Source organism: Varanus komodoensis, unplaced genomic scaffold, assembly GCF_004798865.1.
Source record: "Varanus komodoensis strain SLA01 unplaced genomic scaffold, ASM479886v1 scaffold15, whole genome shotgun sequence".
Classification (NCBI taxonomy): Eukaryota; Metazoa; Chordata; class Lepidosauria; order Squamata; family Varanidae; genus Varanus; species Varanus komodoensis.
This window is the reverse complement of record NW_025335440.1, coordinates 18,146,811-18,173,025: the sequence shown is the minus strand read 5'-3', so window position 1 is coordinate 18,173,025 and position 26,215 is coordinate 18,146,811. Positions and strand designations below refer to the sequence as shown.

Genomic DNA, 26,215 nt, shown 5'->3' with positions numbered 1-26,215 from the left:
CGGAAGACCAAAGGTGTGGGGCCTATGCATAGAATCAGGAACATGGGATTTCTAATTATTTTCTAATTCAATTTCTAATTATGTCTGCATAGCCCTACTGCTGAAGGTGTGAAATCTGAATTTGTCTGTAACACGTGTGTGTGCACATGTGTGTATTGCATATAAAATATCTTTAGATGTGTGTAATTAATTGCTATAATTTTTGAAGACAAACTGTATTTAATAAAATAAACTCTAGCTTGGATCCAGAGAACTCCTGAGTGGTCATGAAATGCTACTGTTGGTAAAAAGGGGAGAGGGACAATTTTCATAGATCTCCCCCTGCAAATCAGCTCTGGGGGGTGCAAGAGGGTTATCTGCCCCCTCCCTCCCCTTCTGCCAGTGGGAGCCAGACTGAAGGACTTACTGAAGACTGAAAACCCTTCAGTAAATGGGAGAACAAGTCTGGATCAAGCCTTTGTTAAATTTTGAAGACCTTGGTAAAAATGCTGTTTCGCTGTTATACCCAGTTTCTTAAAATACAGTGGCAGTTCTCTAATAACCCACTGCATGTGACACAACTCCCACAGGCTGTTTAAACTGTGGATTATTCATAATCACCAGGAAGCTGCCACCATCCTACTGTTTTGCTAAATACCCGAGATGACCAAACCCTGAACTCTGGTTGTTGAGGAAGATTCATCCCAGAATCTTATCTCAACAACATACCACGGATGAAAATTCTTGGTTGTTTCTTTCTCAGCAACTCCAGGTTCAGATGTCACAGTGACTAAGCTAGATACTTGTAAACAAGCTATAGGTATTTGCTACATTTACTTGTAACTTGTAAACAACCCCATGGTATTTTGCTACATATGAACCAGGCCAAGGCCCTGCACACTTTGGGAATTACTGAATTAGAGCTATTTTCAAACACTCTTCTTGTGTCTAATTATATCCATTGGTTTTGTTAAGTTGCCATAGCCCAGGGTGGAGCAATCCAGATTTCTAATCCGGCATCGGATGGTGTTCAGGGGTTGCAGACATTAACAATGACAAATTCAGGAGCTCCTCAGCCTGGTGCTACTATTGTACAATATGCAGCTCAAACACCTGATGGCACACAACAGTTCTTTGTTCCTGGGAGTCAAGTTGTTGTCCAAGGTATGTTCTTGGTTTTATTTATTATTTAATTCTATTAAAGCTTTTTTAGACTTTATCTGCATTAGCAAAATGGCTCTGCAAACCGTTTCAAGTTAATTTTAGGTAGAATAAATGCATTAAAATCTGTATTTGTTTTAAACTTTTTTACTCAGTTTAAAATTTAAACTGAGTTTAAAATATATTTAAAATATATTGTGACTTGCAAATAACAATCTAATGAAAACAAGAAGCTCTAGCTTTTGAAAAGCAGTGAACACACAGGACATTAACCAAAAGTTTTGGAGAATAAAAAGGTCCTATTTAACTAGATGCCCAAAGGACATCACTGTGGGTCCCTCCTGAACCAATTGGGAGATGTTGCGTAAATACAGTGCCGCTACTGAAATGGCCTCTACTGTTGTCTGCCTATCCAAATGCAAAGTCAAAGGGTCCCCCAAAAGATTGAATTTCTATTCCAGAATTCACCCTTCTTATGATTTAGAGTACATCTGTCTTGTTAGCATTGATTAATTTATCATATTTATAGCCCTTCTTTTTGCCTGGCAAGATAGCTTACATAATACTCCTTTTCTCAATTTTACCTCTGGGTCTAGAAACCCAACAGCTTTGTCGCTAGATGAAAAAAAAAGAGTTCTGTATCATCTACATCTTGATGAAAAAAGGCATTCAATCCCTCTGACCTCTCCCAATAGTTTCATGTAGATGGTAAATAACATGAGGAACAGACCTAGTTCATAAGGAACATTGTACACCAGAAGTCAAAGTGGCAAACAGAAGTTTCCAAACATCATCTTCTGTAACCAGCATCAAGGCAGGCCAAAACTATGGCAGAATGTGCTTCCCAGACCCATCAGCACCAAGTGATCTACAAGGACAGCATGGCTGATGTTGAACACCACTGAGAGAGGTCCGACAGAACCAACAAGAAAATTCTCCCCAACTCATTCCTGTTGTACCGTCTCTGTCTCAAAAGCAAATCTGAAACCAGATTGAAATGGGTTTAACCATTTCATCTGAGAATCCCTGGAGCTGAGATGCCATCCATCTACCTTGCCTAGAAATGGCCAATTTGTGAGTAGCTGGAAATTATCTAATATGGCAGGGTCCAGAGAGAACTTCTTCTGTGAAAAGAGGTCTTAGTGTAGCCACCTAGAGGATTGATTAAATTATAATTCCCTCTAAGAAGGCAGTCACTACTCTCCTCACCCACTTGATTAAGTCGCCCTTTGCTGCTTTAATCTGCCAAGAAGGGCAAGGGTCAATCGTCCGAGTGGTTGATCTCACACTTTGAAGTGTTTTGTCCACATCTTCAGGCTGTACAAATTGAAACCTGTCTAGTGAAACTGGAGAAACATGCCAGTGCTATACCGTTAGTAATTATTAGCAGATGCAAGCAAATTCATCAGCAAATTGCTTAGCAAAATTGTCACAGTGGGCTGCTGAGGGGGAGTCCTCATCTCTGAATGGGTCCCTGATATAATACATCTTTTGCCACTCATAATAGCTTCAATATTCTGGAATTATTGATCAGCTAAGTGCAAAATGAACTTAAATGCAGAAAACATAGTGCAAATGTACTTTTAGGCACAGAAATAACTTGAATACAAAAAGACATGTACTTCTGCAATTATTGGTCATAAAGTAATTATTAGAGACATAAATGTTTTAATAACTCTGTGCTAGGAACCGGTAATTTATTCTGTAGAATATGCTAGTTTATGTAGAAATACGCCCCAATTAATTCAGTGGTACTTTCCTCTGCTTAAGATTCCTATTTGCATAGGTTTGTACTCCAAGTTACTAGTACCGTATCCAGAAGGATTGGTTAAATGGGAGCCAACTCAATGAAAATCAACTGCTGTTGTTCAAAAAAATAATGTCTTTTATGCAAGGAATCTGAGTATTCCTACCCCGTTCAGTGGATTGAAGGGAGATTGAAAGAGAAGATTTGACTAGTCGCTAATGTTGCAGCTTGGTGGAACTTTACATAATGAAACAGGGACATCTCTCACATTAACTTCAGCAACAGAATGCTTCCTTTTGTGCTCCTTCTTCACTGAAGAGTAAATTAAACTATTTCGGTAGCTTGCTGCTTAGTCCCTATCCTAAGCCAATTTGAGATAATAGTAAACAAGTGTCTGCTGTAGTGTCCATTCTATAACAACATATTGGACAAAGTGTGTTGCTTAATAAGCTAGTAGAATTTAACCACCGTTGTATTTTACATCCTGTATTTCCTCACCTAACACTTGACATAATTGGTTGTCTGAGAGAGGAAATTGCAGAAATGATGTGACTCTACAAAATGAGAGGAAGCAAACCCAGGTGCTTGGCTACCAGTTTGAGTGGCCATGTCATGTGCAGTTTGGCCCTGAGAAGAAAATTAGTGGCTGCCACATACTTCCTTGACCATAAGCTACACTGCTTTCAATCAAGCAGTCTTTCCACTTGTATGGTTCTGTACTGCCTAGGAAATGTTTGTAAACAATTTGGAGAAAATGAAATAAACTGCAGTTAGATCTTCAATACCTTAAAATGGAATTTATGATTATTTATTATTATATCCATACCCTTCATCTTTTACACTTGCAAGGATCCAAGGACAGCTGGTTATTCGCACAACAACTTAGTGAGGTAGATTAGGCTGAGAGTTAGTGATTGGCTAGTGAGTTTCATGCAAAAGCGGGGACTAGAGCCTGGATCAGCCAAGTCCGTGTGCAACAGTCTAAGCACTGTCCCACGCTGGAATTGTCACTTATCATGTGTGAAGCGCTCCAGCAATGACAGAACAGCCACCCATAGCCCTAAGCCTGCAATTAAGTGCCTGCCATGAACACATGGGAAGTTTCAGGGAATTGTGGCTGCAAAAAAATATTTGACTGGTTGATTGGGGTTATATAGGGGTGTCTGTGTGTATGGTTTTATAACTCTAATGTTCTGGAATGAGCTCCCTTTACTGATGGTTGGGAGCAAAGAATCCTGTGAAGGCCATAAGGGAACTACAATATTTTAAATACGGAATTGGTTACAGTTGTCTATCCATGGAGGGGCTCAGCAGATGGAGGGAGAGAATGGCGACACGTCTATGGGGTTGAGAAGCAAGCAGGTTTTTGACATAAGTAATCTATCCCATGGTGTTGTCCATGGTTTTGTCCATGTGTTGTCCATGGGGTTGTAACGGGTCGGACACGACTTCGCAACTAAGAACAACAACAATCCACCCCACTGACAAAATATTGGTGGGAGATGAGAGTGAATGGATGGGCTGGGGGGATACACACAGAGTAAATGCTCTGATGCTACAAATGAAAAGATTGGATGGAGCCATGTAGTTTTTATTACATGGTAGTAAGCTTCTTTCCAATAGCAGCATGTTGAATGGTAACTAACAGAAAAGTTCTCCTGATGCGGAGTGTAAAGTTTAACTAAAATACATTGTTATGGAAGTCTACTCAGAAGTAAGTCTCATGGAATCCAGTGGGAGTTATTCCAAGGTTAATGTGCATAGAATCGCATCCTTCAATATATTCTTTGTAACCTAGGTTTAAAGGAGGATTGACAAACATAGGCTGCTACTCATAATAGTTCTGTTGCAGCGTGCCATTGAGGAGCGACCAGAAGAGTGCTCTTTCCCTCACTGTCCTGCTTGTGGGTTTTCCATGAGCACCTGGATGGCCACTGTGGGGGAGATGACAGACATTTGGACTGATCCTTCTCATTTTCTTAAAACAGGCTAAAATGGCACAGGGTTAACATGATTCAAAACTGTTCTGCCCTTACTCACCTGCCTTGAATGCCTATTGAAGCCGGATTGCATTACTGTCTAAAGTATACTTTTTCAGAGCATTTGTTTTGTAAAGTGTTGGCATTGGAATAGCTTCCCCCCTCCCCCTGTACAAATGCGTCTGCGGAGCTTGATTTATAGGTGTCTCCCTGGGGTTTGTATGTTTTTGTACTGCAGGGAGAGCAAAACCTGGAGTATATAAAAGCTGAAGCAATTGTTTGTTAGTAAAGGTTTTTCCTGGGCTCCTGTTTCAACAAGCTGTTCCAGTGAGAAAGCACATTAATGACGGGGTAGGCTAGTGAGGTCATTATGATGTCAGTGCTGAAGCTTGTATTCCTGCACATGCTTACTTGTTTGGAACAGTTCATGTTCAGCTGGTGGCAGAGGAGAAGTCTTTCAGCAGGCACTGGTCATGGCTGTAACAAGAGATGAAACCGGTAGGCAATTTTGTAAGCTTCTTTGCAAAAGAGGAAATTCAGGCTGTAGTCCTGTTTACAGCTAGGCTCCCTAAATCCCATTTACTTCGGTGCAATTTAAGCAGCCTAGTTGTAAACAAGAGCACAGCCTCATTGCTTTGCTAAAATATCCAGCAACAACCAATTGCCGTCTTTCAGCACTTACTCGCTTAGTACTTCTTTATTTTTTATACTGTGCTGCACACTGCTTTAATATGTCCTGAGCTGATGCAGCATTTTATGCTGGACTGATTATGTACTTAAAAGTTATCTGCTTCTGCTTTTCCTTGCTAACTTGAGCACTGAAATATCCCATTTCTTTAGCAATGAAACCAAGTACCCTATCTCCTTTGCTTTTTAAAAATAGCTTGGAAGTTCATGAAAGAGCACTTCTTTTGCTTCTAACAGCCGAGTATAGTTCCAGTATATGCTTTCTGTTTAGCTATGCAATCAGTCCTGTAACATTCATTTCAGACAGATATAAAGAGCAGAAACAAAACTGATAGACTTGTGGATGTTCAAATAATCTTTTGGCTTATGATTTATTATTTTATGCCTCCTGTGCTTGAAAATGGTCTGCTCCACAGCTTAATCAAGTTCAAAAAGCTGACGTCGTTAGATTTCCTGGAACCGTGTTTCAGTAGCAGAGCTGGAAAACTTAAACTCCACAAACAACACACACATTGACGTCAGCAGCAAGTCATGCTGTGATTTAGTCAGTTCCTTTCTGCTTCATCTAGAGCTACTGGCACTTTTTACACCGTTTCTCGGTCTCTCAATTTAAGTAAACCTAGTCTCTGTCTACCTTAGCTATACTTAAAAGATCCTGGGATAATGTGAGCATAGAACTAGGAGATGTATAGGAGACTTGAGTAAAGTTTATAACCCTCATGGTACAGCACATGCTTTGGAAGGTGGGGCAGAGGATGGGGAACACAGCTCTTTTGCCTGTTCTACAGTTGTTATGATTCTGCTTTCTAGCAGCTTTTTAAAAACCAGCAGTCTGATGACCTGGCTGATACCCCTGCCATTATTTATGAAATATGATTTAGACAGAGCAGGAAACCTGAATTTAGTTGCCTTTTCTCTGACTCAATTTCTTCAGCATTACAAAAACCACAGCATACATGTTGCACATAGCCATGTTGGCCCGTTAAGAAAAGCATCCGAAAGCCACAGTGGGGCAGTACCTTTATTAGGGTCAATTAAAATGTCAGAAGGTAGGGCGCTTCAGAATGCATCTGAAAAGCCGGATGTTATGCAATGCAATAGAAAAGTAATTGCCAGGAGTAGGGGGAGAAAGTTGGAAAAGCATGATGGAAAATCCAGTAGATCTCAAGTTCATTACAAACTTGAGATAGCATGCAGGCAGTATTATACAGGCTTAATTAGATTGGATCATGCTAAGTGAAAATACGTTTCAGTTTACTGTAAGAGCTACAGGAACCACAATGACTGTTCCTCCACTTGTTTGTGATACCTCAAACTGAATCTCAGCCAAGGCTGGACAAGGTAAGCATTTCAGGAACTCCAGCTGTTTATTTCCCCCTTTACCTTTTTTCCTTTGCTGTTATGAAGTATTTTTCCATATAATTATGTTAAACATTATTGGTAATGTTTTGTTTTTAATGTTGAGCTGTATAGGAACTTTGTACATATTATGGGGTAGAGGAAGAATATAACTCTTTAGAACCATAACAGTGTCTGTGTAAAACAATTACACTGAAGTCTGATTATACTTGTTCATTCCTCTGAAGAGGAGGAAAATCCACAAGTGCTTTCTCCATGAACCTAGTTTGCTCACCCACTGCCTTTAATTTGATATAGTAGTTTGCCTGTGTTCTGCCGTAGCATGGGCCATGTTGGTGATGTATTAGGAACATCAAAAGCAGAGTGAAATTTAATACTTAGAAATTTAATTGGGGGCAACAGGCTGAGCACCTTCTCTTTAATTAAAAAAACAATGATTCATAGAGTTGTTGCCAATATTAATTATATTGCAAATCTTTCTGATGTCGTAGCATTATGTCATGCTGTATAAAAATAATATTACCAGTGTTTTGTTTGGAACTGATTCAGCACTGGCAACTATCAGTACAGGCTGGAGGGGTTTATCTGGCTGCTGTTGGTGTTTGTATGGTTAAAGGAAGAAGGAAAACATTCCTTTGGGTATTTATTTAAATTTAGATATTAACTAAGTTCAGCAGCAGTGAGGCTTAGCCCAAGCTGCTCTGCCAAGCTGGCAACTCATCACACTTTTTGTGATCTTTGGACATGACAGGCAAAGAGACCATCCACCTGTCCAGATAAACAAACCATTGTAGTTCCATATGGGACTCCACAACCACAGCTTTCTTCCATGTGAAGAGTGAATACTCTACCTTATCTTCAAACGTTCCAGAGTTCTCTGGAGTTATTGACTGACAGGAATTCCCAGAGCTGGCCTGTAGAGCATATGACCCACCAAGGTGAAGGCAGGCCACCAGCTATATATAGTTGAGGTATCCAGCCCCTTTGTGCCGTAGGGCACATGAGAAATGTTGAAGTATGGGCTGTCAGAAAATGTCACCATGGGGAGCATTGCATTTGCAAAAATGCCAGGTGTGATGGGCGTAGCCAGTCCTCAAACACCCATTTTACAGAAGGCAAACGGATGTAGCTGAAGAATAAGTGACTTGACCAAGAAACTGCACACAAGGAAGATCCCCCTTGAAGAGGTTTCATTACCCAATATCATCCTTTCTTCCACTGTTAAATCTCTTTTGCTCTTCCCAACTGCCCAACCATACCAGGCAATGGTGGTGATAGGGTCTTTTCTTTTAAAAACATCTTTGAAGCTGAGCATGTGTCAAGGTGAGCCACTGTGTGGCTTGAGCTGCCCACCATGTAACCTGGCGCTATGCTCAGGCAGCTTCTTCTGATTTCTTTGCAGAGCATTAAATCATCCCTTCACATAACCTTGCCTTTCTATATATTCCTATACATCCTGTTAGACAGCACAAGGTGCCAATGTGGCATAGAGTGAAGCTGCAAAAATGCGCTAGGCTTTTATGGCAATTAAAGGCACCATCTATGAAAATGCAAGGTTTTCCTTGCTCTTAGAAAAAAACTGCAAAAATGGCTGGGAAACTCAGGATAGACCTTGGAGGATTACAACCTAAAGAAAAGCCCCTAATGCATCTGTGAGGGACCATGAATGCACAGTGAATGCCTTGTATACAAAAGCCCCAGGAATGCAGAATGCCCAGAAATGTTTGGTTTGAGAACATACAAATGGTGGGCGGCTAGAGGCGTATGGTTTGATTCATGTCTCACTTCCCATACTAATAATGATGTTTTACTTTGTATGTATGTATGCATGTATGCATATATATAAACATTTATAAACAGTGGTGGGGAATGTTGGTACCCGCAGAAGAAGACTGAGGATGCCACACTGTGGAAGGTGACTTGGGTAGGGGCTTAGAAGCCTGTTCTTGCTGCTTTGGAGAGTTGCTGCCAGTCCGTGGTGGGCTAGATGAACCAGTAATCTGGCTCAGTAGTTGCATTCATACAACATGACAACCCAACCTGCAAATAAGGTATACAGCGCAGGCTTTTCATGATGCAACCTGTGGTACTCCTGACACTTGATTTGGCTTGACATCTCAGGGGAGTTGGTTGCAAAAGCAGCGATGAAACATCACTAGCCTTGTCAAAACCTCAATTTTGAAAGGCAGCCTTTGTTTTGATGGCTGTTCAAATTCTGTGTTTGCATAACTGGAATTGCTAGCACATTTCCACCTTCCTGAGCACCTAGACTCTAGGTCCTAGAGTCTCTGGCGAGGACAGGAAGGGTGGGAGACACAGAAAGCAGTTAGGTCTAGCCAGGAATCAAGAGGAGCTTGCCAGAAAGAGGCTGACCGTATCTTTCATGAGCAAAGAGCTCTCACAGCTTTGGTTTCTTTTGACAGCTCCCTGTTGGACAACTGTCAAGGGGAAGGAAAGTAACAAATTAACCTATTTGTAGGCTTTCTCAGTCAAAGTCCATGACTGTTACCCACTGCAGGCGCCTATCATGACACTGAGAAGGCAAGCCTTTTCATTCTAGTCTCCCAAAGGTGAGTAACTTGCACTTACCAAAAAACAGATTTTTTAAAAAAAGTGCAAATTTTTGGCTTGCAATTGGAGCTAGGAACAATTAGCCAGTGGTGGTCCCTCCAAAGTGCCCTTTGGGCACTTGAAGGAACTGTCACTGACAGCGACCCAGGTAAGTTGAAGAAGGACAGCACAGATTTTATTTATTTATTTTTCTGCTTTTGCTGAGTAGCTTGCTTGACACTTTGCTGGACTCACAAAATCTATCTCAAACTTAAAGCAACATTTGAATGAGCTAACAGTGGACCTTTTGCTTTGACAGTGATGGGCAAACTGTGGGCTGTAACTTTGATGCTGCTTTTTGGGTTGCCCAGAAGCATCTGTCTGATGGTTCCTAGAAGTACGATGCTTGGCCAGGCCATAAAGTAGACAAGTCATGTTTGACTCTGGATTAGTCTCGGGAAATGCTGGTATTCAATAGAAAATATAAAATTAGTACACAACAACTGATGTGTATATAATCCTGGCTACATTGTATGTACATGGTACCAAGATCTAAAAGTAAAGTGGGATGCAGGGGGAAATGTTTTTGTCTCTGTGGAATGGTGAGGATGACAGAATGTGTGTGTTATAGTTTAAGTATGTATAGACAAATGAGAAGGAACCCAGTGCAGGGTAATGAAAATTATATGTGTTATGGAAAACAAGCAGAAAAGTTGGACAGACTGGTTATGCTTAGCCTGGAGCAGAGAGGTCTGGGACATATGAACATTCCTAAAATACCAGAAGGCTGTCATATAGAAGAGGACAAAGAATTGTTTGATGCTGTTCTGGAGGACAAGACTAGATTTAATGGTTTAAGCTGTAGGAAGGTAGATTTCACTTAAATGTTGTTGGGAGTAGCTGCTGTTTGTAACCAATTACCTACTGAGGTGGTAGGCTCTCCCTTACTATCTGTTGTAAATATTCTAGGTCTAGATTTCCTTCATGGAGCAGAGGGTAGACTCGCTAGTATTCAAGGCTCCCTCCAACTCTGTAATTGCATGATTTAACCTGCCAAACACTGTGTACAGCTGAATGATGTCACAGCCTTGGGCAGGAATTCCATGCAGCCGGTTGCAACGAGAGACATCATCTTCCTATGCCACTAATGCCTTTCTGCCAGGATTTTAATAGGGCTGAAATGCTGAGTTGACTAACTGATTAGATTGATCACATTTTTGAATTGTTAAAACAGTATTCCTAATAATCAGCAGCATAATGTAACTCATTGTTCATAAAACTACTTACAAAAACTTTAGGTGGCAGATATTATCCTTTCTGAGAGAAGAGAGAACATGTCTTCAAAGATGTGTTGTGCTGAAAATAGAGACACTGCTTTTTTTGAAAATAAACTTGTATACTGATATATGCTCTGTTCATGGCTTAATTGAAATGCTTAAATTTTGCAGGTTTATCTCATTGCCTTTTTCTGTTGTTTAAGTCTGATTTTGTGTGCTTTAAAAGAAGCGTCCCAATGGATATGCCTCTAGCTATGGTTTTCCACCATAAATGATTGGGGGACTCCGTTTTGTACTGGATTGAAAGAATATACTTGGATGGCTAGATGTTCTTGTGAATTATTCTCTTCCTGGCATCTGGAGGGCATTTTGACCAACAGTTGTTAGCACGACTGCATCATGAACTGGACAGTTTTGGGGTTTGATTGTTACCTTATTATAAATTAAATCTATCCCTGCTTTCTTTTTCTTTTTAAATTACAGCTGCTACTGGTGACATGCCAACTTACCAGATCCGAACTCCAACCACAGCCTTACCTCAAGGGGTAGTCATGGCAGCTTCTCCAGGAACGTTGCATAGCCCACAGCAGCTAGCAGAAGAAGCGACACGTAAAAGAGAGCTAAGGCTTATGAAAAATAGGTACCAATATTTAAAGACAAAATATTGCTAGAATTCCTTTCAAGAGCAGAGTATGTGCAAGTTTGGGGGCGTGGGGGTGAGGAATTAAGGACTGTTGTTGGAAAAATACAAAAGTAAACTCTTAAATGGACTCTTGCATATTAGAAAGGGTCCAGAGGAGGGAAGCCAAAATGATCCAGGGTTTGGAAACACTGCCCTATGAGGAAAGACTGAGAGCACTGGCCATGTTTAGTCTTGAGAAGAGAAGACTGAGGGGGGACATGATATCCCTCTATAAGTACCTCAAAAGCTGTCACAAAGAGGAGGGTCAAAATCTCTTCTTGCTGATACCAGAGTGTAGGACATGGAAAATCAAGTGACAACCCAGGTTTAGGCTAGATATCAGGAAAAGTTTCCTTCATTGTCAGAGCAATACGACAGTGGGACCAGCTGCCCAGAGAGGTGGTGGGCTCTCCCACACTAGAAAGATTTGTATAGAAACTGGACAGCCATCTGAATGGGATGGTGTAAATAGGTGTCCTGCAACAGCAAGGGGTTGGACCGGATGACCTTTATGGCCCCTTCCAACTCTATGATTCTATATAACGCCATGCATTTTTAAAATTGTAGAAGAGGGCAATTCCTTTTCTGCACTACTGATGGCCAGTGGCTATTCATCACATCACCCACCTATTTGAAGCCCTGTTGGCTACTGTACAGTTGCATTCTTAACTCTTTTTACACTTTAGAAAACCTCTTGTCAGATGGCCCAACTGCCCAACCTACCATTTGGAGTGGTGACTTATTCAAAACTTTCTGTATCAGCTTCTGCTGTATGAAAGTTACACCTATTATTATTATTATTTTATTATTTAAAACATTTCTATGCCGCCCCATTCGCCGAAGCCTCGGAATGGCTCACAACATAAAATTAAAATATAAAACATTCAAGTATACATACAAATTAACAATATAAAATAAGTCGCCCTGGCCAGATAAAATAAGCAAATAATATTTACAATTAAAATGACGTTTAAATAAAAAGGTCTTCGCCTGGCGCCGAAAAACAAATAACGACGGCGCCAGGCAGACCTCTCTGGGGAGCGCATTCCATAGATTGGGTGACACCGCAGAGAAAGCCCTCCTCCGAGTACCCACCCTCCTAATTTCTTTCACGGAGGGTTCCCGGAGAAGGGCCTCTCCCGCAGATCTCAAGGGGCGGGCGGGCGTATATGGATGTAAGCACTCCTTCAGGTAACCAGGACCCAAGCCGTTTAGGGCTTTGTAGGTCATCACCAACACCTTGAATTGGGCCTGGACTTCAATGGGAAGCCAGTGAAGCTGACGGAGGACTGGAGTCATGTGAACATAATGCCCAGTCACCGTCAGCAGCCTGGCAGCTCTATTTTGAACCAATTCAAGTATCCGGACCGTCTTCAAGGGTCGCCCCAATTGCCAACCTAATTCATACAGTTTACCAGTTTAGTAAGAAGGTTCACATCCAAGCTCACCATCCTGATGTTTGCTCCAGTGTAAAAGAAGTGTGGTTTCTTCAATTGCCAGGCATGTATAGAGATGTCATGAAATAGCTTGCAAAAACGACCACATGTTTAGATTACTTTCATTTTGTTTTTCCTGAGTGGAGTTCATTTGGTTTTGGGCAATAGGTATCTTAAATGTTCTGTAGAGCTTTCTCCCTAGGAACTGTTATTGTGATAGGAGTACAGTGTGGAGGCTCGGATTGCCTCTGTGATCTCCTTGCCCATTTAGATGGCTGATGTTGGCCATTAAAATGCTTCTTCCCTCCTTGTAAGGAGGAGGGGCTGCGGCACTGCCTCCACTCCAGCGTTCCCCACCTCCTGCAATGCCCCCACACCAGCTGCAGAGGTGATCTTCCATCTCTGGAGTCTAGCTGGCTTGAAAAGAATCACCCTGGTTGTGAGGGTGGAGAGAGAGTCCTGACTGCAGAGCCTTTTCTGAAGTCACAGCTGGGATTCCAAGCTATCCTATGCTCCCCCTCACCCTACCCAGACAAGATCTGGAGTCTCTAGCATTGCCTCTGAAATTACTTTATTGACGTTATTTTAGATAGAAATTCTGTCTTGCTGCAGGAGGTTGTAGTGCAGTATCTGTTTAGGTAAAGCGATGATGAAAATACTTTGTGTTAATTTTCTGCTCTGTTGAATTTATAACAGCTGAGCTCATAAATTTGCTATGGAATATCTTTTCCTGTGGTAGATTGATTTGCGAGATTTTGTGTGACATAGGCTTCATTTTTGTATTGCTTTGTGAATATTCTTTGTTGTGCAGCATATATTCATCTTTTGTTTGTTTTTACTTCTGTGTGCTTTCTTTTTGGTGTTGATGCATGTCCGTTACCAATATTAATACTGTTAGCATGTGCTTTGTATGGAAAGTTGTATCCCTTGTAACTAACCTTGCCGTTGCTCACTGCATTCATGGTATTGCTTTTTCTCATGCCTTCTGTTTTGAATTGCTCACTTCCACCCACCCCCAAAATGACCTAGAATTCAGATATTCTTTCTTTTGTGCTTCTCTCTTCAGGTTCAGTCTAGTGACCACTGTCAATAACACATATATGTTCATTTTTCTGAGTACATTAGCTCTTTCTGTATTGATATGAATATTGGCCAAGATCTCAATGGAGCATATGAAAGTATTTGATTTCCACATGCCAGTTTTAACCTTTTAACCCGCCTTCCAGCAACAATTACTTGATTTCTCTGAAAAGTCCTGCCCACAGACCTCTGGAGTTGCACTTCAGGAGGGTCTGTGGCCAGAGGGAAACCTTGCCCAGCCTCTTTGTACAACTTGAACTACTTTCTGAACTACAGAAGAGGGTTGTGCCTTTGCTCTGAAATAAAATGTCTAACTTAGGACTCTTTTGTCTGTTTAGAATATATACTGCTTTTCAACAAAAACCTTCCAAAGCAGATTACAAATAAAACATGATTTACAGACCTACTTCTCATTAAAGCTGTTTACTGTCTTAACTGGGGAGAAGAGATTCAGATAGTTGAACAAGTACAAAAAGTAGAATGATAAATAATATCTGTAATAGAAACATAGAAACAGAGCGAGTCAGAAGGGGTCTCCCGGGCCATCTAGTCTGACCCTCAGCTCCAGCCAGTTCCGATCACAACATGCCCATCATGTGCATGTCCAGCCTGTCCTTGAACACCCTCACCAATGGGGCTTTAACCACCTCCCGTGGAAGCCCATTCCATACCCTCAGGGTCCGAACTGTCAGGAAGGACTTCCTGGCATCCAAATGGAACCTTGGCTCCCTGAGCTTTGCTCCATTGGAGCGCATCCTGCCCAACTCTGCAGGGGAGAACAGGCTCTACCCACCTCCATGTGATGTCCCCTCACATACCTGTATGTCGCCAACAGATCCCCTCTGAGTCTCCTCTTCTCTAGGCTGAAGGGACCCAGTTCCCTCAGTCTCGCCTCATACGGCATCCCCTGCAATCCGGCCACCTTCCCTGTGGCCCTACACTGCACTGACTGCAACCTGGCTATATCCCTCCTGTAATGAGAGGCCCAAAGCAGTGTAGCATTAATAGCAGGACTTGATGCAATTATTGCCTGATCCATGCATTGTATAAATTTTCCTGTCTCTTATAAAAGCACAACATGTTTCTTGGGCAGAGTGGCTGCTCCTAGATAGCACCAGGGGTACTATGGGATGCAGCAGATTTCCTCCTCTGTGCCTACAGTCTGAGCTAGGAGTGTGGAGGAAGAGATCTGACTGTGGATCTTGCCCGCACAGCAGCAAGAGCCCCCTGAAAAAGGATGGGGAGGCTGGTGGGCAGGTAAGATGAGGCAGAGCATCCAGGATCGTGAAGTCTTTCTCTTCTTTCCCCCACCTCCAGGAAGGTAAGCAAAGCTAGTTGAGATCAAAGGCTAGTCAAGCTAAACATACTTTGGAAAAAACAGAGGTGAAACTATTCTTCCTGCCTTACTTAGTTTCCTGCCAGCAGGACTTAGGACAGACAGAAGGCTCTGATCTGAGAGCCTTTCATCTATAGAATGGCAATCCAATAAGACTGTACTTTCAAGCTGGTTTCAGTCACTTCACCATAGCTAATGGAATGAGAGGGTGAAGGGTCTGAGTTACAGCTGAGCCATGAATTCTCCAGGAAGCTGGGTGAGCCGCTCCCTCCCCACTTGAAGGTCCCATAAATGCAATTGGAGGAGGGCTGATGGAGTACATGATTATTGTACACAAAGGGCTGCTAAAATGTTTTATACAGTCTAATATTATATATTCTAATGTTTATATATTTTAAGCATTTTTGCTCTGCTCTTCAGCTGGCAGCATTCCCAGAGCAGCTAACATAAGAACAGCAACAACATAAATGGGGTAGCTTATTTAAAGAGGTGGCAAATCATTACTGTTCACTTCTTCTTGTGCTCACAGCTCGCTTGTTTCTGACAGCTTCTGTGTGGGCAGCAGCAGGTGGAGAAGGGGATCACTGGCTGCTGCTTCTTTACTTATTATTTTAAAACTTGCCATCCAGCTATAAAACGTGAAGTCTAAAACATTGTGCAAGTATAAACAATACTCTGTTTTAAAGAATCAGTAACTGAATGTGAAGCTTTGTTTCCCAAAAGGCTAGAGTGTTATTGGCAACTTTTCAGACTGGCACCTAGACTTCAATCTGAAGAGAGAACATAGTATATACTTATGCTGATAGGTTGCTTTACATCATTTTCCAGGCATGGTCTACGATGCTTCAGCTACCTGTTGAACCATGTCGATACGGGATGTTATGGAACAGACAATGGGGGTGCTCTCAGTACTGTGCGGAGGTTTCAGTGCAATTTTGGGGGGTAGCTAGTGCTGCTTGGTTAACATCTGATAAGCGACATCTGTGCTATTGCAAGCGTCTCGCACTTCCATGCTAAGCTGTACCTATCATCGTGCTTCCTCTGTTGTTCTCCGTTGTCTGTTGCACATTGTGGCCTGAATTAGTTGTGTGACTGTTACATGACTTACTGACTTGATATTTGTTCAGTTCATTTCAGTGTTCCTGGTGTTGAAGGTTGTCTTATTTATCCAGGTTTTCATTGTCCTGTAGCTGCTACTGTAGTCACTTGCCTTGTGTTGGTTCCAGGGAAGCTGCTCGTGAGTGTCGCAGGAAGAAGAAGGAGTATGTCAAATGTCTTGAAAATCGTGTGGCTGTGCTTGAAAATCAAAACAAGACCCTCATTGAGGAACTCAAGGCCCTCAAAGATCTTTATTGCCATAAAGCAGAGTAAATGGCAGTTGGCCATGGACTTTTTTTTTACTATGAACGATAATCAAGGCATGAGATGAAGCAATTCTACAGATTGCCATGTGACCATTGAGGAAGGGACAATGTGTGTGGCCCTTGTGATCCTGGTTTTGCTGAGGTGTTTTCTAATAGATTTGGGCGCGGTTTCAAAATTCAGAGAACATCGCAGGCACCATATTATATTGACCGCTGTCACAGCATTTCTCTCCCCTGCCCCTCACTGCCGCCTCTACCCAGTCCAGTAGCATGCCAAAAAGTGTATTTGTTTGCGCTTTTTACTTCTGCTTTTTTCAGGGAAGCTGCAAAAGAATGTCGGCGGCGGAAGAAAGAATATGTGAAATGTCTGGAGAGTCGTGTTGCGATGTTAGAAGTTCAAAACAAGAAACTAATAGAGGAGCTAGAAACCTTAAAAGACATTTGCTCTTCCAAGACAGACTAGTGTCAATATTGAAACTGTGAACTGGCTACAGCATGTACAGATACTTCTGCAGGCAATGTCTAGTCAACAAGAATTATGACTTTTCCTTTGTATCATTTGTCTTCTATTACAGCCTCTAACATTCCTGAAACATTTTGCTGCATTTTTTAGAATCTTAGTTGAAACTTCAGGTGTCTTTTTTTCTTAACCTGAAAGAGTCACATGTTTAAGGCAGTGTGTGCTCCTTATTTTCAAAATGCAACATGCATAAGAGCTGCTCCTCTGTTCAATTTCAAATTAATCACTTTAAATGTGTGATTTTGGTAGTATCCCACTTGTACCAGTATTTTAAAGTGATCAAAGATGATGCATCTAACACAATAAAATGAAAACTACCCAAAGTTTCTCAGGAAAGAGTTATATAAACAGTATGTTGACATTACATACGTGTATTAGAATACTAGTTTACAAATGGATTTATGGCATATTTTTATATACACCACTTTGTGAAAAAGTATTGTATTGCTGTCACTGAGTGCCATGGTTGAAACTAGTTTTTAAATAGAACCATGTTGGTTAAACTTTGTAGTGTTTGGTGTTTGTTTGAACATCTGACCCAGCTAATTTAAAAGAATAATGGTGCATTTTTGAAATAATTTTACAAGACGTATCTACTGCCTTTATGTTTCAGAAGCAGCTTCCAGAATTGTAATACAAAGAACTTAAATCAGCTCCCACAAGCTCTTGCTGTCTGTTCATTGAGTTTCCTTTAATATTATTTAAAAAAGAAGTCTACATCACACAGGCAATTCCTTTGTAGTCTCCTGCCAATCTGAGCTATAACATATTTCATGCAGTTTCTTCTGGCACTGACTTCTACTTGGCAGTAGTTGCCTGAAGAATTGTATGGAATATTCTGGGGCCTTGGGTGTTGGAAAGAAATTTTCTACTTAAAATGTAAATTGTATCTGTAGAACTTGATTTATTTCTTTTCTGTTACCTGATGGAACAAGATAGGAACTCCGTTCCTTTCATTTTTTCCTGCATGTTGACTGTATTGCCTCCCAGTTGTGTGAAACTCCCCTTTGGTCTTCATAGCCCATATTGACAAGTGAAGACCTAATTCCTGTGTCTGATGGGCATGGCACTGAGGCTGGGAAGAAAAGTGTAAAGCCCCTGCAAATGCTGCAGTCGTACTGAAAACAGTGGCCTCTGTGGCTTTTTTAAAAGTGTTGTAGTATGCTGGACATTTGATGAACAGAGCAAGCACCTGCTAATGCCAAGCTAGTTTTCATGGTTGTAATAAACGAAGGGAGGGCAGGATTTCCGGTTGGGTGAGTGGAGTAATGTTTTGTTTCCCTGTAACAGCATCTTGGGCTGTGCTTAACACTGCAATCAAACTGTACTAACATTACAAGGATGCTACAAATGAATCATCTACTAGATAGAACCTTTCCTTGACTGGAAAAAAGAATATGAGGCCCATTCTTCTCAAAGGATGAACTACAGATATGTGGTGCAATTGTATTTTGTTAAGGTCCATTCTTTCACTAAAAAACAGTGACCTATTTCTACAGACTTTTATATTATGCCAGTCTTTCTCTCTGGGTGCCCTCCAGATGTTGTGAACTTCAGCATGGTCAAGGGACCACAGAATGTTGGGAGATACAGTCCAAGACTTCTGATGGGCATCAAGTCGAGGAAGGCTGTATTAGAAGCAGAAGGCCACAAGAAATTACAGGTTTGTAGTTAGCTACTGTTTACCCTTCAACAGGTAGTGAGAAATTTAAAATTGGATTACTTCGAAAGACTTCTTCTGGCCAAAAGACCAGCACTCTTTATGTATGTATGAAATGCAATATATATTTCAGTGAGGTACGACTCTGTTATTTCTACTGTACACAGGATAAGCTGAAGTTCAGAAATCACAGATTGTCTAGATATAGCCCATGGGAGTCTGTGAACTGATATTCATCTCAAATCACATGGTTTGTCTTCAGAGCAGAAAAGCATGATGAGTTTTCTATGCAGAGTAGAGTTAATTGGCCTGTAACTCTTCCCTGGCACTTGCGGTCAATTGTAGATGTTTCTTAGACAAAAAGGCTTATTATTTCAGGTTCACCCTTCCAGTCAGACAAAATAACACTCAGGGGCATGATGATTAGGCTGCAGTCAAATAATGCATGTGGCTGGCTGAGGAGATGGTATTGAGTAAAGAATACAGGTAGTGTGTTTAATTTTTACCTAAAATTTCATAATTGGTTGGTAGCTTTTATTAGCTTCTCAGGATGGTTGATAAAGTTATTTATAGCTAAAAATGAAGAATGTTGCCTGTTTTCACACTAGCATTATATTTACTGGGAACAGTTCCTCCCAGGGGTCAGTCAGAGGCCAGTTGCTCACCTCATAGTACATTCTTAAATATTAGTAGAAGTATGAGTAAAGAGTTCAGCAAAACTGTTCCATGTTTTTATAGAAATGTTTGGGTCCAGGTACTATATCTTTTTTCATCTTTGATCTCCCACTGATCCTGTGAGGTAAGTTCTTAAAACATTGTTTTTGTTTTACAGAGGAGGATTTCTGGCTGGGTAACTTTTCACAAGCTGTTTGATCTCTAAATATTCTGTATATTTAACCTGATTTTTTTTTTTCAGTAAAAGGGAGTCAGGGCCCTTCTAGAATGCTGCTTGATTCTGTTTCTGTAGGTGCCTTCCGTCTGTTTTCATTAGCCTTCAACGAATTGGCTTTCAAGAGCAGGACCACAGCTTTTGGTGTATTAGGACTTTGAACTTGGGTGTTTCATATCCAGCAGCAATATGCTTTCAGCATTACTCATCACACTTATAGGGCCACAGATGACTAACATAGCTACTTGCGTCAGGAAATATGAATCATGCACATTAATGTGGGGGGATTAAGTCATGTCAACTGCATCTTGAAATCTCTAAAATCAAATGGCAAAAAACAAGGGAAAAGAAATGCTGTTGCCTGCTGAGGCTTTTCCTGTCATTTTGATGACTCTGGTAAGGGAGTTTGATGTGACTATCCAACACAGATGCTGCTATTGATGATGCTCCTACTTCTTGTTTTTCAGCTGAGTTAATGTTTTGTTTTGTGATTTGTTACTGTTGAAAGGTTTATAATTGTCCTGCAATCAAACAGCTGAAGACTTGCAGTGGACATTTTGCAGGCTGTCTATAGTATGGCCAAGTTCATACCAATACAAAAAGCTTCAGATATGTTCAGGTTTTAAAAAAACCTGGCTCAAAATAGGGAGAGACTTGAAAACGGTGCCCAGAAAATATGATGGGAATGTCAAAATTTAGTAGATGCTGGAGAACATTATTATGCTGGAGAATTCTGGGTGGCTGAGATCCTAAAAAAAATCCTACAAGTAAAAAGCTGGGATGACAAGGATCAAATTAGCATTTCTGTTGCTGTTTAGCATTGCATGTATAAAACCACAATAAAACCCCCATTGATTTGACAGACATCCATCAAGGCTAGGATCCTATTTTTCAGTCACCCACCAGATGCTTTTGGAAAGCCCAGAAACAGCATAAAGACAAGATAACTCTCCCATTGTATGCTTTCAGCAGTTGATTGCCACTGCCACTGAATTTCAAGAGCCATCTTCCCTTAAACCTATTTAAGCTAGTAGCATTCTCACCACAGCTTCTGGCGAACAATCCTGTATGTTAATTATGCACTATGTGATTAAGTGTGTTCTTGTCTCCTAAATATACAACCCATCAAATACCTTTGGGGGCCCCAAATTCTCATATTATGAGAAAGGGAGAAAAGACATTTCTCTATTCCCTTTTTCCAGACTTTGTATAGTTTGTAAATGCTTCTCACGTCAGTTCTGAAAACCATTTTCTAAACTAAAAACCTCCTACAGCTTAGTCTTCATAGGAAGGAACTCCAATGACATTCTTATTTTGGTTGCTGCTAGAAAAGAGAAGGCTAGGATATTAAAATCGGGTCATAAATCAGGAATATTGAGTAACCTTCTTTACCAATGATTAAGTCATTCAGTCTACAATCAACTTCTTGAAAATGAGTCCATACTGCAGACCTCATAGTTACAACATTTGTACTTTTTTTGCTCTCGCCTGCTCCTGCTTCATGTATTCTCTAGTCTGATGAAGAGGTCTGGAGATCTGAAAGTTTCCACATTCTTTTGTGACATTTTGATTGGTTCTAATAAAGGTACTGTATTTTGGATATGTTCCTCAAGTAGCAACATGGCTTTCCTCACTATGTATGGAGTTGGGGATGAAAATTCCTATGAAAAGACCTTGGATTAACTTCATTGGGTCATGGGATGGAAGGCCAAAGAGCCCAAAGTTTTGTTTTAAAATGCATGTATGCTGATAGTTTCTTGCTTCATGTACCATTGATTTTTGGAGACTGCATGTTGAATCACTGCCTGCAGTTGTTTTTTGTGCTGAAGAAGGGATGGACAGCTGCTTTGGTGCTATGGGTTATAATGGAAATGTTTTTGAAGTTTTCTCTACAACAGGACTACTCTCTCTTCCCATCAACCAGACATCTTGGTGTATTATCTCATTTTACTTTATCTGTGTGGAAAATGTATCTTGTAACTCTGAGCTTTTCTACATGAGGCTGTAAACCTGCTGTTCTTTTTGCTTCTGTAATATTGAGATCCAAATGGTGGCTATCAGAGAGAGATGGTTTAACCGAGAGTCCTGCACTGATGGCCCTGTAGCCCCTTCCAAGTCTACTGTTCTATGATTCTGTATGTGAATTCTTTTCCAGTACATACCTTCTAGGTGGCACTGTGACATAGTGGAATAGCACAAACATACAAGAAGAAATCATTCTTTTTTACTTTTACAATTAAATACCACATTTTTTCTTAATCTAAAAACTTTATGAAAGTGATAGTTAGATACAGAGGTGAAATTGGAGAATCATTATATCATCTGAAAAACTTGTAAACAAGTTATGTCGGGAATGATAAGTGCATGATAAATACCTTACGTAGAAAAGCCCTTCATGTCAACATAGTGTGTGCTTCCAGAGGGACAGCTTTTAGTACTACCATTCAAAAGGTATTGTGCCCCTGTTAAAAATTTCCCCTCAGCTGGGAAGAAGGAAAAACAGTGGAGGAAGTAAGGGGAAGATTCTACTTTGAGGACAGTGATGTTCAGAACCCCTGTAAAATTTCATGAATGAGGCTGGGCAATTGCAAAATAAAGGCCTAATCTGGAAACAGCCTACATGTATTTCTCTGTGGATGAATTTGGTTTGTATGTGAAGTCAAAAACATGTTCTGCTTAATTGAATCTATTTTGGCTCCCTATTCTGATATGGAAAAAGCTAGTATCACCCTCTCCAAGGTTTTTGTGAAAGCTACTCATTTATTGATGACCAATTTATTGACTATCATTAAAATTTCATAATTTTAATCCGAAGTGCCCCTTACTTGTAAATTAGAACCTGTTTAATATGACAAGTTTTAAAAATCTTTACTAGTTGGTGTTTTAAAAATGACTGCTTATTTTGTCTGGTTTTGTATGTTTATGCTTTTATTAGATACAGTTAGTGTGGGAAGAGGATGTAAAGTAGGTCTTCTACTAATTGACACAAAGCTAGTTGTGGGTGGATATCTTGACTGGATAGCTAAGTCTAAAAGTTTAGGCATCTTCTTCGTTTGGTAAACTACCTTCTGAATAATAGTATGATTTCCACAGTTGCTCAAGTTCCCTGAGAACTTCGGAGTTTCTGTAATAGTTATGCAGTGCCATCTTGTGGACACAGCCTGAAATACTGACAAAATTGGACATTAGGATGTATAGAATTAGGAGCTCAACAATCTAAAGTTCAGAGTGTATTTCAGTACCTCTGTGAAAGTAACAAATATAAAAAAGCTTTCACCATATTGATCTGTTTTTTAAAATGCTAAAATCCATGAACACCTGGTTTGTGGATTCTGAAATCTCAGAAAGTGGCTGCTACAATATTAAATGTGTGGAAGATCTTTGATGCAAGCACAGAGTTGTCTACCCAGCAAGCTGCACAAAGGGTTGTATATATGTATGTAAAATATGTGATGTGGTGTGATTGTGATATATAAATTTGCTTATATTAAGGATGGAAGTCTGCTTGGTTGGGATTCCAGTAGCCAGACCGGCAATTGTGGCTGTTAAATTGCCATAGTGTCTGCTTAATTATCATTAGCATTAGCCATCATCTTCTTAAGAGCCAGAAGCTAGTCTGAAATGGTGCCCACCACTCTACCACTTTATTCTGGTCACATTATCATGTTGTTCGTCCGGCACAGAAGCATTTCCTAGAAATGGGCTGGTTGATTTTCTGATTCCAGGTAGCCTGCTTTCACTTCTTATGTTGATCTGTATGTTAAGTAAAATCCCTCTAGGCTGGAGAATATATAAATTAGGGGTGGACAACTTCAGGCAGCCCAGGGCCCAGTTTCTAACACCCAGATTCCCCCAGGGCTGCACTCCTAAGGCCGCAGCAGGAAGCAAAGAGTGGCAGGCTACTCTGAGGCTCAGAGGGGCCTCCTAGTTTGAAAAGAAACTAAATTTGGTATTTGTGAATCCCTGTGTTGGTTCCGCATCTAATTTTGGCAGAAAATCGGTGATTGCTTTTTTGCTGCTGTACCATCGAATTCCAGCATGGTAGGGGTAGCATTAGTGGTAGCAAAGTCCTAGGAAGTCACTCGTAGCCCCTGGACCACGTCTTGCTCACCCCAACAGGAACTTTCCTGACTAATTATACTTAATGTGGAGCATGACACCACACGGAATAAGAATGTTCAGGTATTAAGTTCCGTCCAACATGTCTTGAAAGAGGAGATAAAAATCTAAATAAAATAAGTGAGCACACCTTTATGTGTTTGGCTTTTCTTAAAATTCATGTTTTCCCTTGTTTTTTCATGGATTCGGTCTAGACTAACTCATACTGACTTACTGAAATCCAGCAAGAGCGATCCAGAGTGAATCATACCACCAAAGCAGTTGCTTATCCCTACTCTGGTGTATGCAAACTTGGAAATAATAAACATTTATGTGTTTACTATTACCTAACTCAATAAGATAACAAGGTTCAAAATCACCTCACAGATAAGCATATGCCTTTAACTTTTGGCTCCACTGATTTGGTTTTAGTTAATAGCAGCTCATTTTAATCAATGGCATCTTTATTTATTGATCAAATCAAAGTTTGAGGCTTAGCATAAAACACAAAGGCAGCTATGTGTGGTCCGCAGAAATTCTACCTCATGGGAATCTCAAGCATTAAATCTTCTGAGGTACAGCACTCCCAACAAGAGCTGCCTGAGGTAACTAAAGGACTGCTCCCACCTTTAAAATGTTGACCCCCATTATTGTGACATGGACCATTCCCTCATAAAGAAAATGAAATGACATTTTATGCAATGAATATTTTGTGTACACAAGTGCTGTCAGGTGTATGTAGAAATCTGCAGTGAATTTTGCCCTTCCTTGTTTGCCACAATGGCCATGTGAGAGGATTGCATGGAAATGGTGGCTAATTCTGTGCTCTCCCAATTGTTTATTTGCAGTAATTAAAAATGAGATGAGTCAAACTTACTAAGCACAGGGTAATTCACTCTGGAGTGCAGTATGCTAATATGGCTTTTGAGTAGCAATACACCTCAGGCATGGGAGGGAGTCTGGAAGCAGCTACAGCCACAGTTTATGAACTCACCAGGGAGGTGGAATATTGCTTGGGCAATTAGGCTCAAGTGCTTCTATAATGCTGATTGGAACTGACTGAGCAATAGTTGCCTCTTTTCTGTGAAGGAGAGCCCCCTCCCTCAACAATTGGTAATGAAAGACTACTTTGCATAGATACGGAGTAAACTGCACTGTCTTTTTATGAGATTGCAGCCTGCAGTGAGATAATTGAGTTGATAAATCCTCCAGCAAGAAAAGGTCCAATTTTATTTCGGCACGCTTTTCATTGCAGAAGCTATACAGGGGTAGACCTGCAGTGTAGTCTTTCTCAAATAGCTTTCCCCAACCGGCTCCCCTCAGATGAATTGGACTACAAAACTCACCATCTCCCAGGCATCATGGTGGGGAAGAGCTGTATGGAGAACTGCAGTCACTGTCCTGAAACCACCACTAACCTGCTTCATGGGATGATGCAGGGTTCTGATATTACGAGAGCAGGAGAAAAATGTCTCCCTGTGTATTTTCCCCACACCATGCATGGTCTTGTATACTTCCAGCATCTCTTTGCTCACCTTTTCGCTAAGCTAACAGTCCCAAATATTTTAATCTTTCCTCGCAGAGGACTTGTTCCCGCTCCTTGTCCTGTTCTGCAGTCTACAATAGCCTTTCTTAGGTAGAGTGAACAGAACTGTACACTCCACACCAAGTACATTATGCATCATAAATTTGTGTAATGATTTGACAGTACCATCCAGGACTTAGTTTAATATCTCCATGCAGTGTGTACAGTTTTTCATGCATGGATATGAAACACCCATCTTTGGTGTTTTCTGCTGAATTTGTGGAATACGCTCCCCAGAGAGGTTCCCTGGTACCATCACTCTGTTCTTTTCAGTGTCAGGCAAATACCTTTTAATTCTCCTGGTATTTTAACAATTAAGTGGTTTTATCCTTGTTTTATCAATATTGTCAGATGTAGCATGCTGTGTGTTGTTGCTGTTACAGTTTTTGTTTCTTTGTTTTTTGTTCCTTGTAAGCCATCCAGAGACTTTTTTTTTAGTAATGGACGTCATAGAAAAACTTTAAATAAATAAACACTAATTGCATCACAAAAGAAGGAACTTGGTTGGCCAGAAACCCACAATAGTAGCAGTCCATGTGAAGTCTATGCTGCTAACTGCAAAAGATATGTCTGCTGGCATCTTTCCAGGAATTATTGGGAAGAAGAAACAAGCCAATGGTCGACATGCCATTTGAAATACATAAAATCAAGGTATTATTGGCGGGGAGGTGGGGGGGAGCAACATCCACACAGAATATTAGCCTCTGGTACAGAAGCTAATTGTAATGATGCTCCTACTGTAGTTCAGCGAATCTCATGAACTCTCTTTAAGAACGCCCAGCTAAATGAATGTCTGCCCATGTGACTTGAAGCTTTAGAGTCTGAC

General features: G+C 40.8%; 1 protein-coding gene across 6 annotated transcripts in view; it reads left to right on the top strand.

Annotated features, from left to right (window-relative positions):
* The window catches only part of CREM (cAMP responsive element modulator), a 40,719-nt gene extending 16,765 nt beyond the window's left edge, over positions 1-23,954 (top strand). For 2 of the 6 annotated variants that reach the window (XM_044424593.1, XM_044424592.1), the window contains 3 exons: positions 955-1,143; positions 11,223-11,379; positions 16,500-23,954. In XM_044424593.1, coding sequence (XP_044280528.1) covers positions 955-1,143; positions 11,223-11,379; positions 16,500-16,644 — 491 coding nt within the window. In that variant the 3' untranslated portion in view covers positions 16,645-23,954. The other 4 variants (XM_044424594.1, XM_044424595.1, XM_044424597.1 and 1 more) reach the window with 4 other exon arrangements.
* Positions 23,955-26,215: the final 2,261 nt, after the last annotated feature.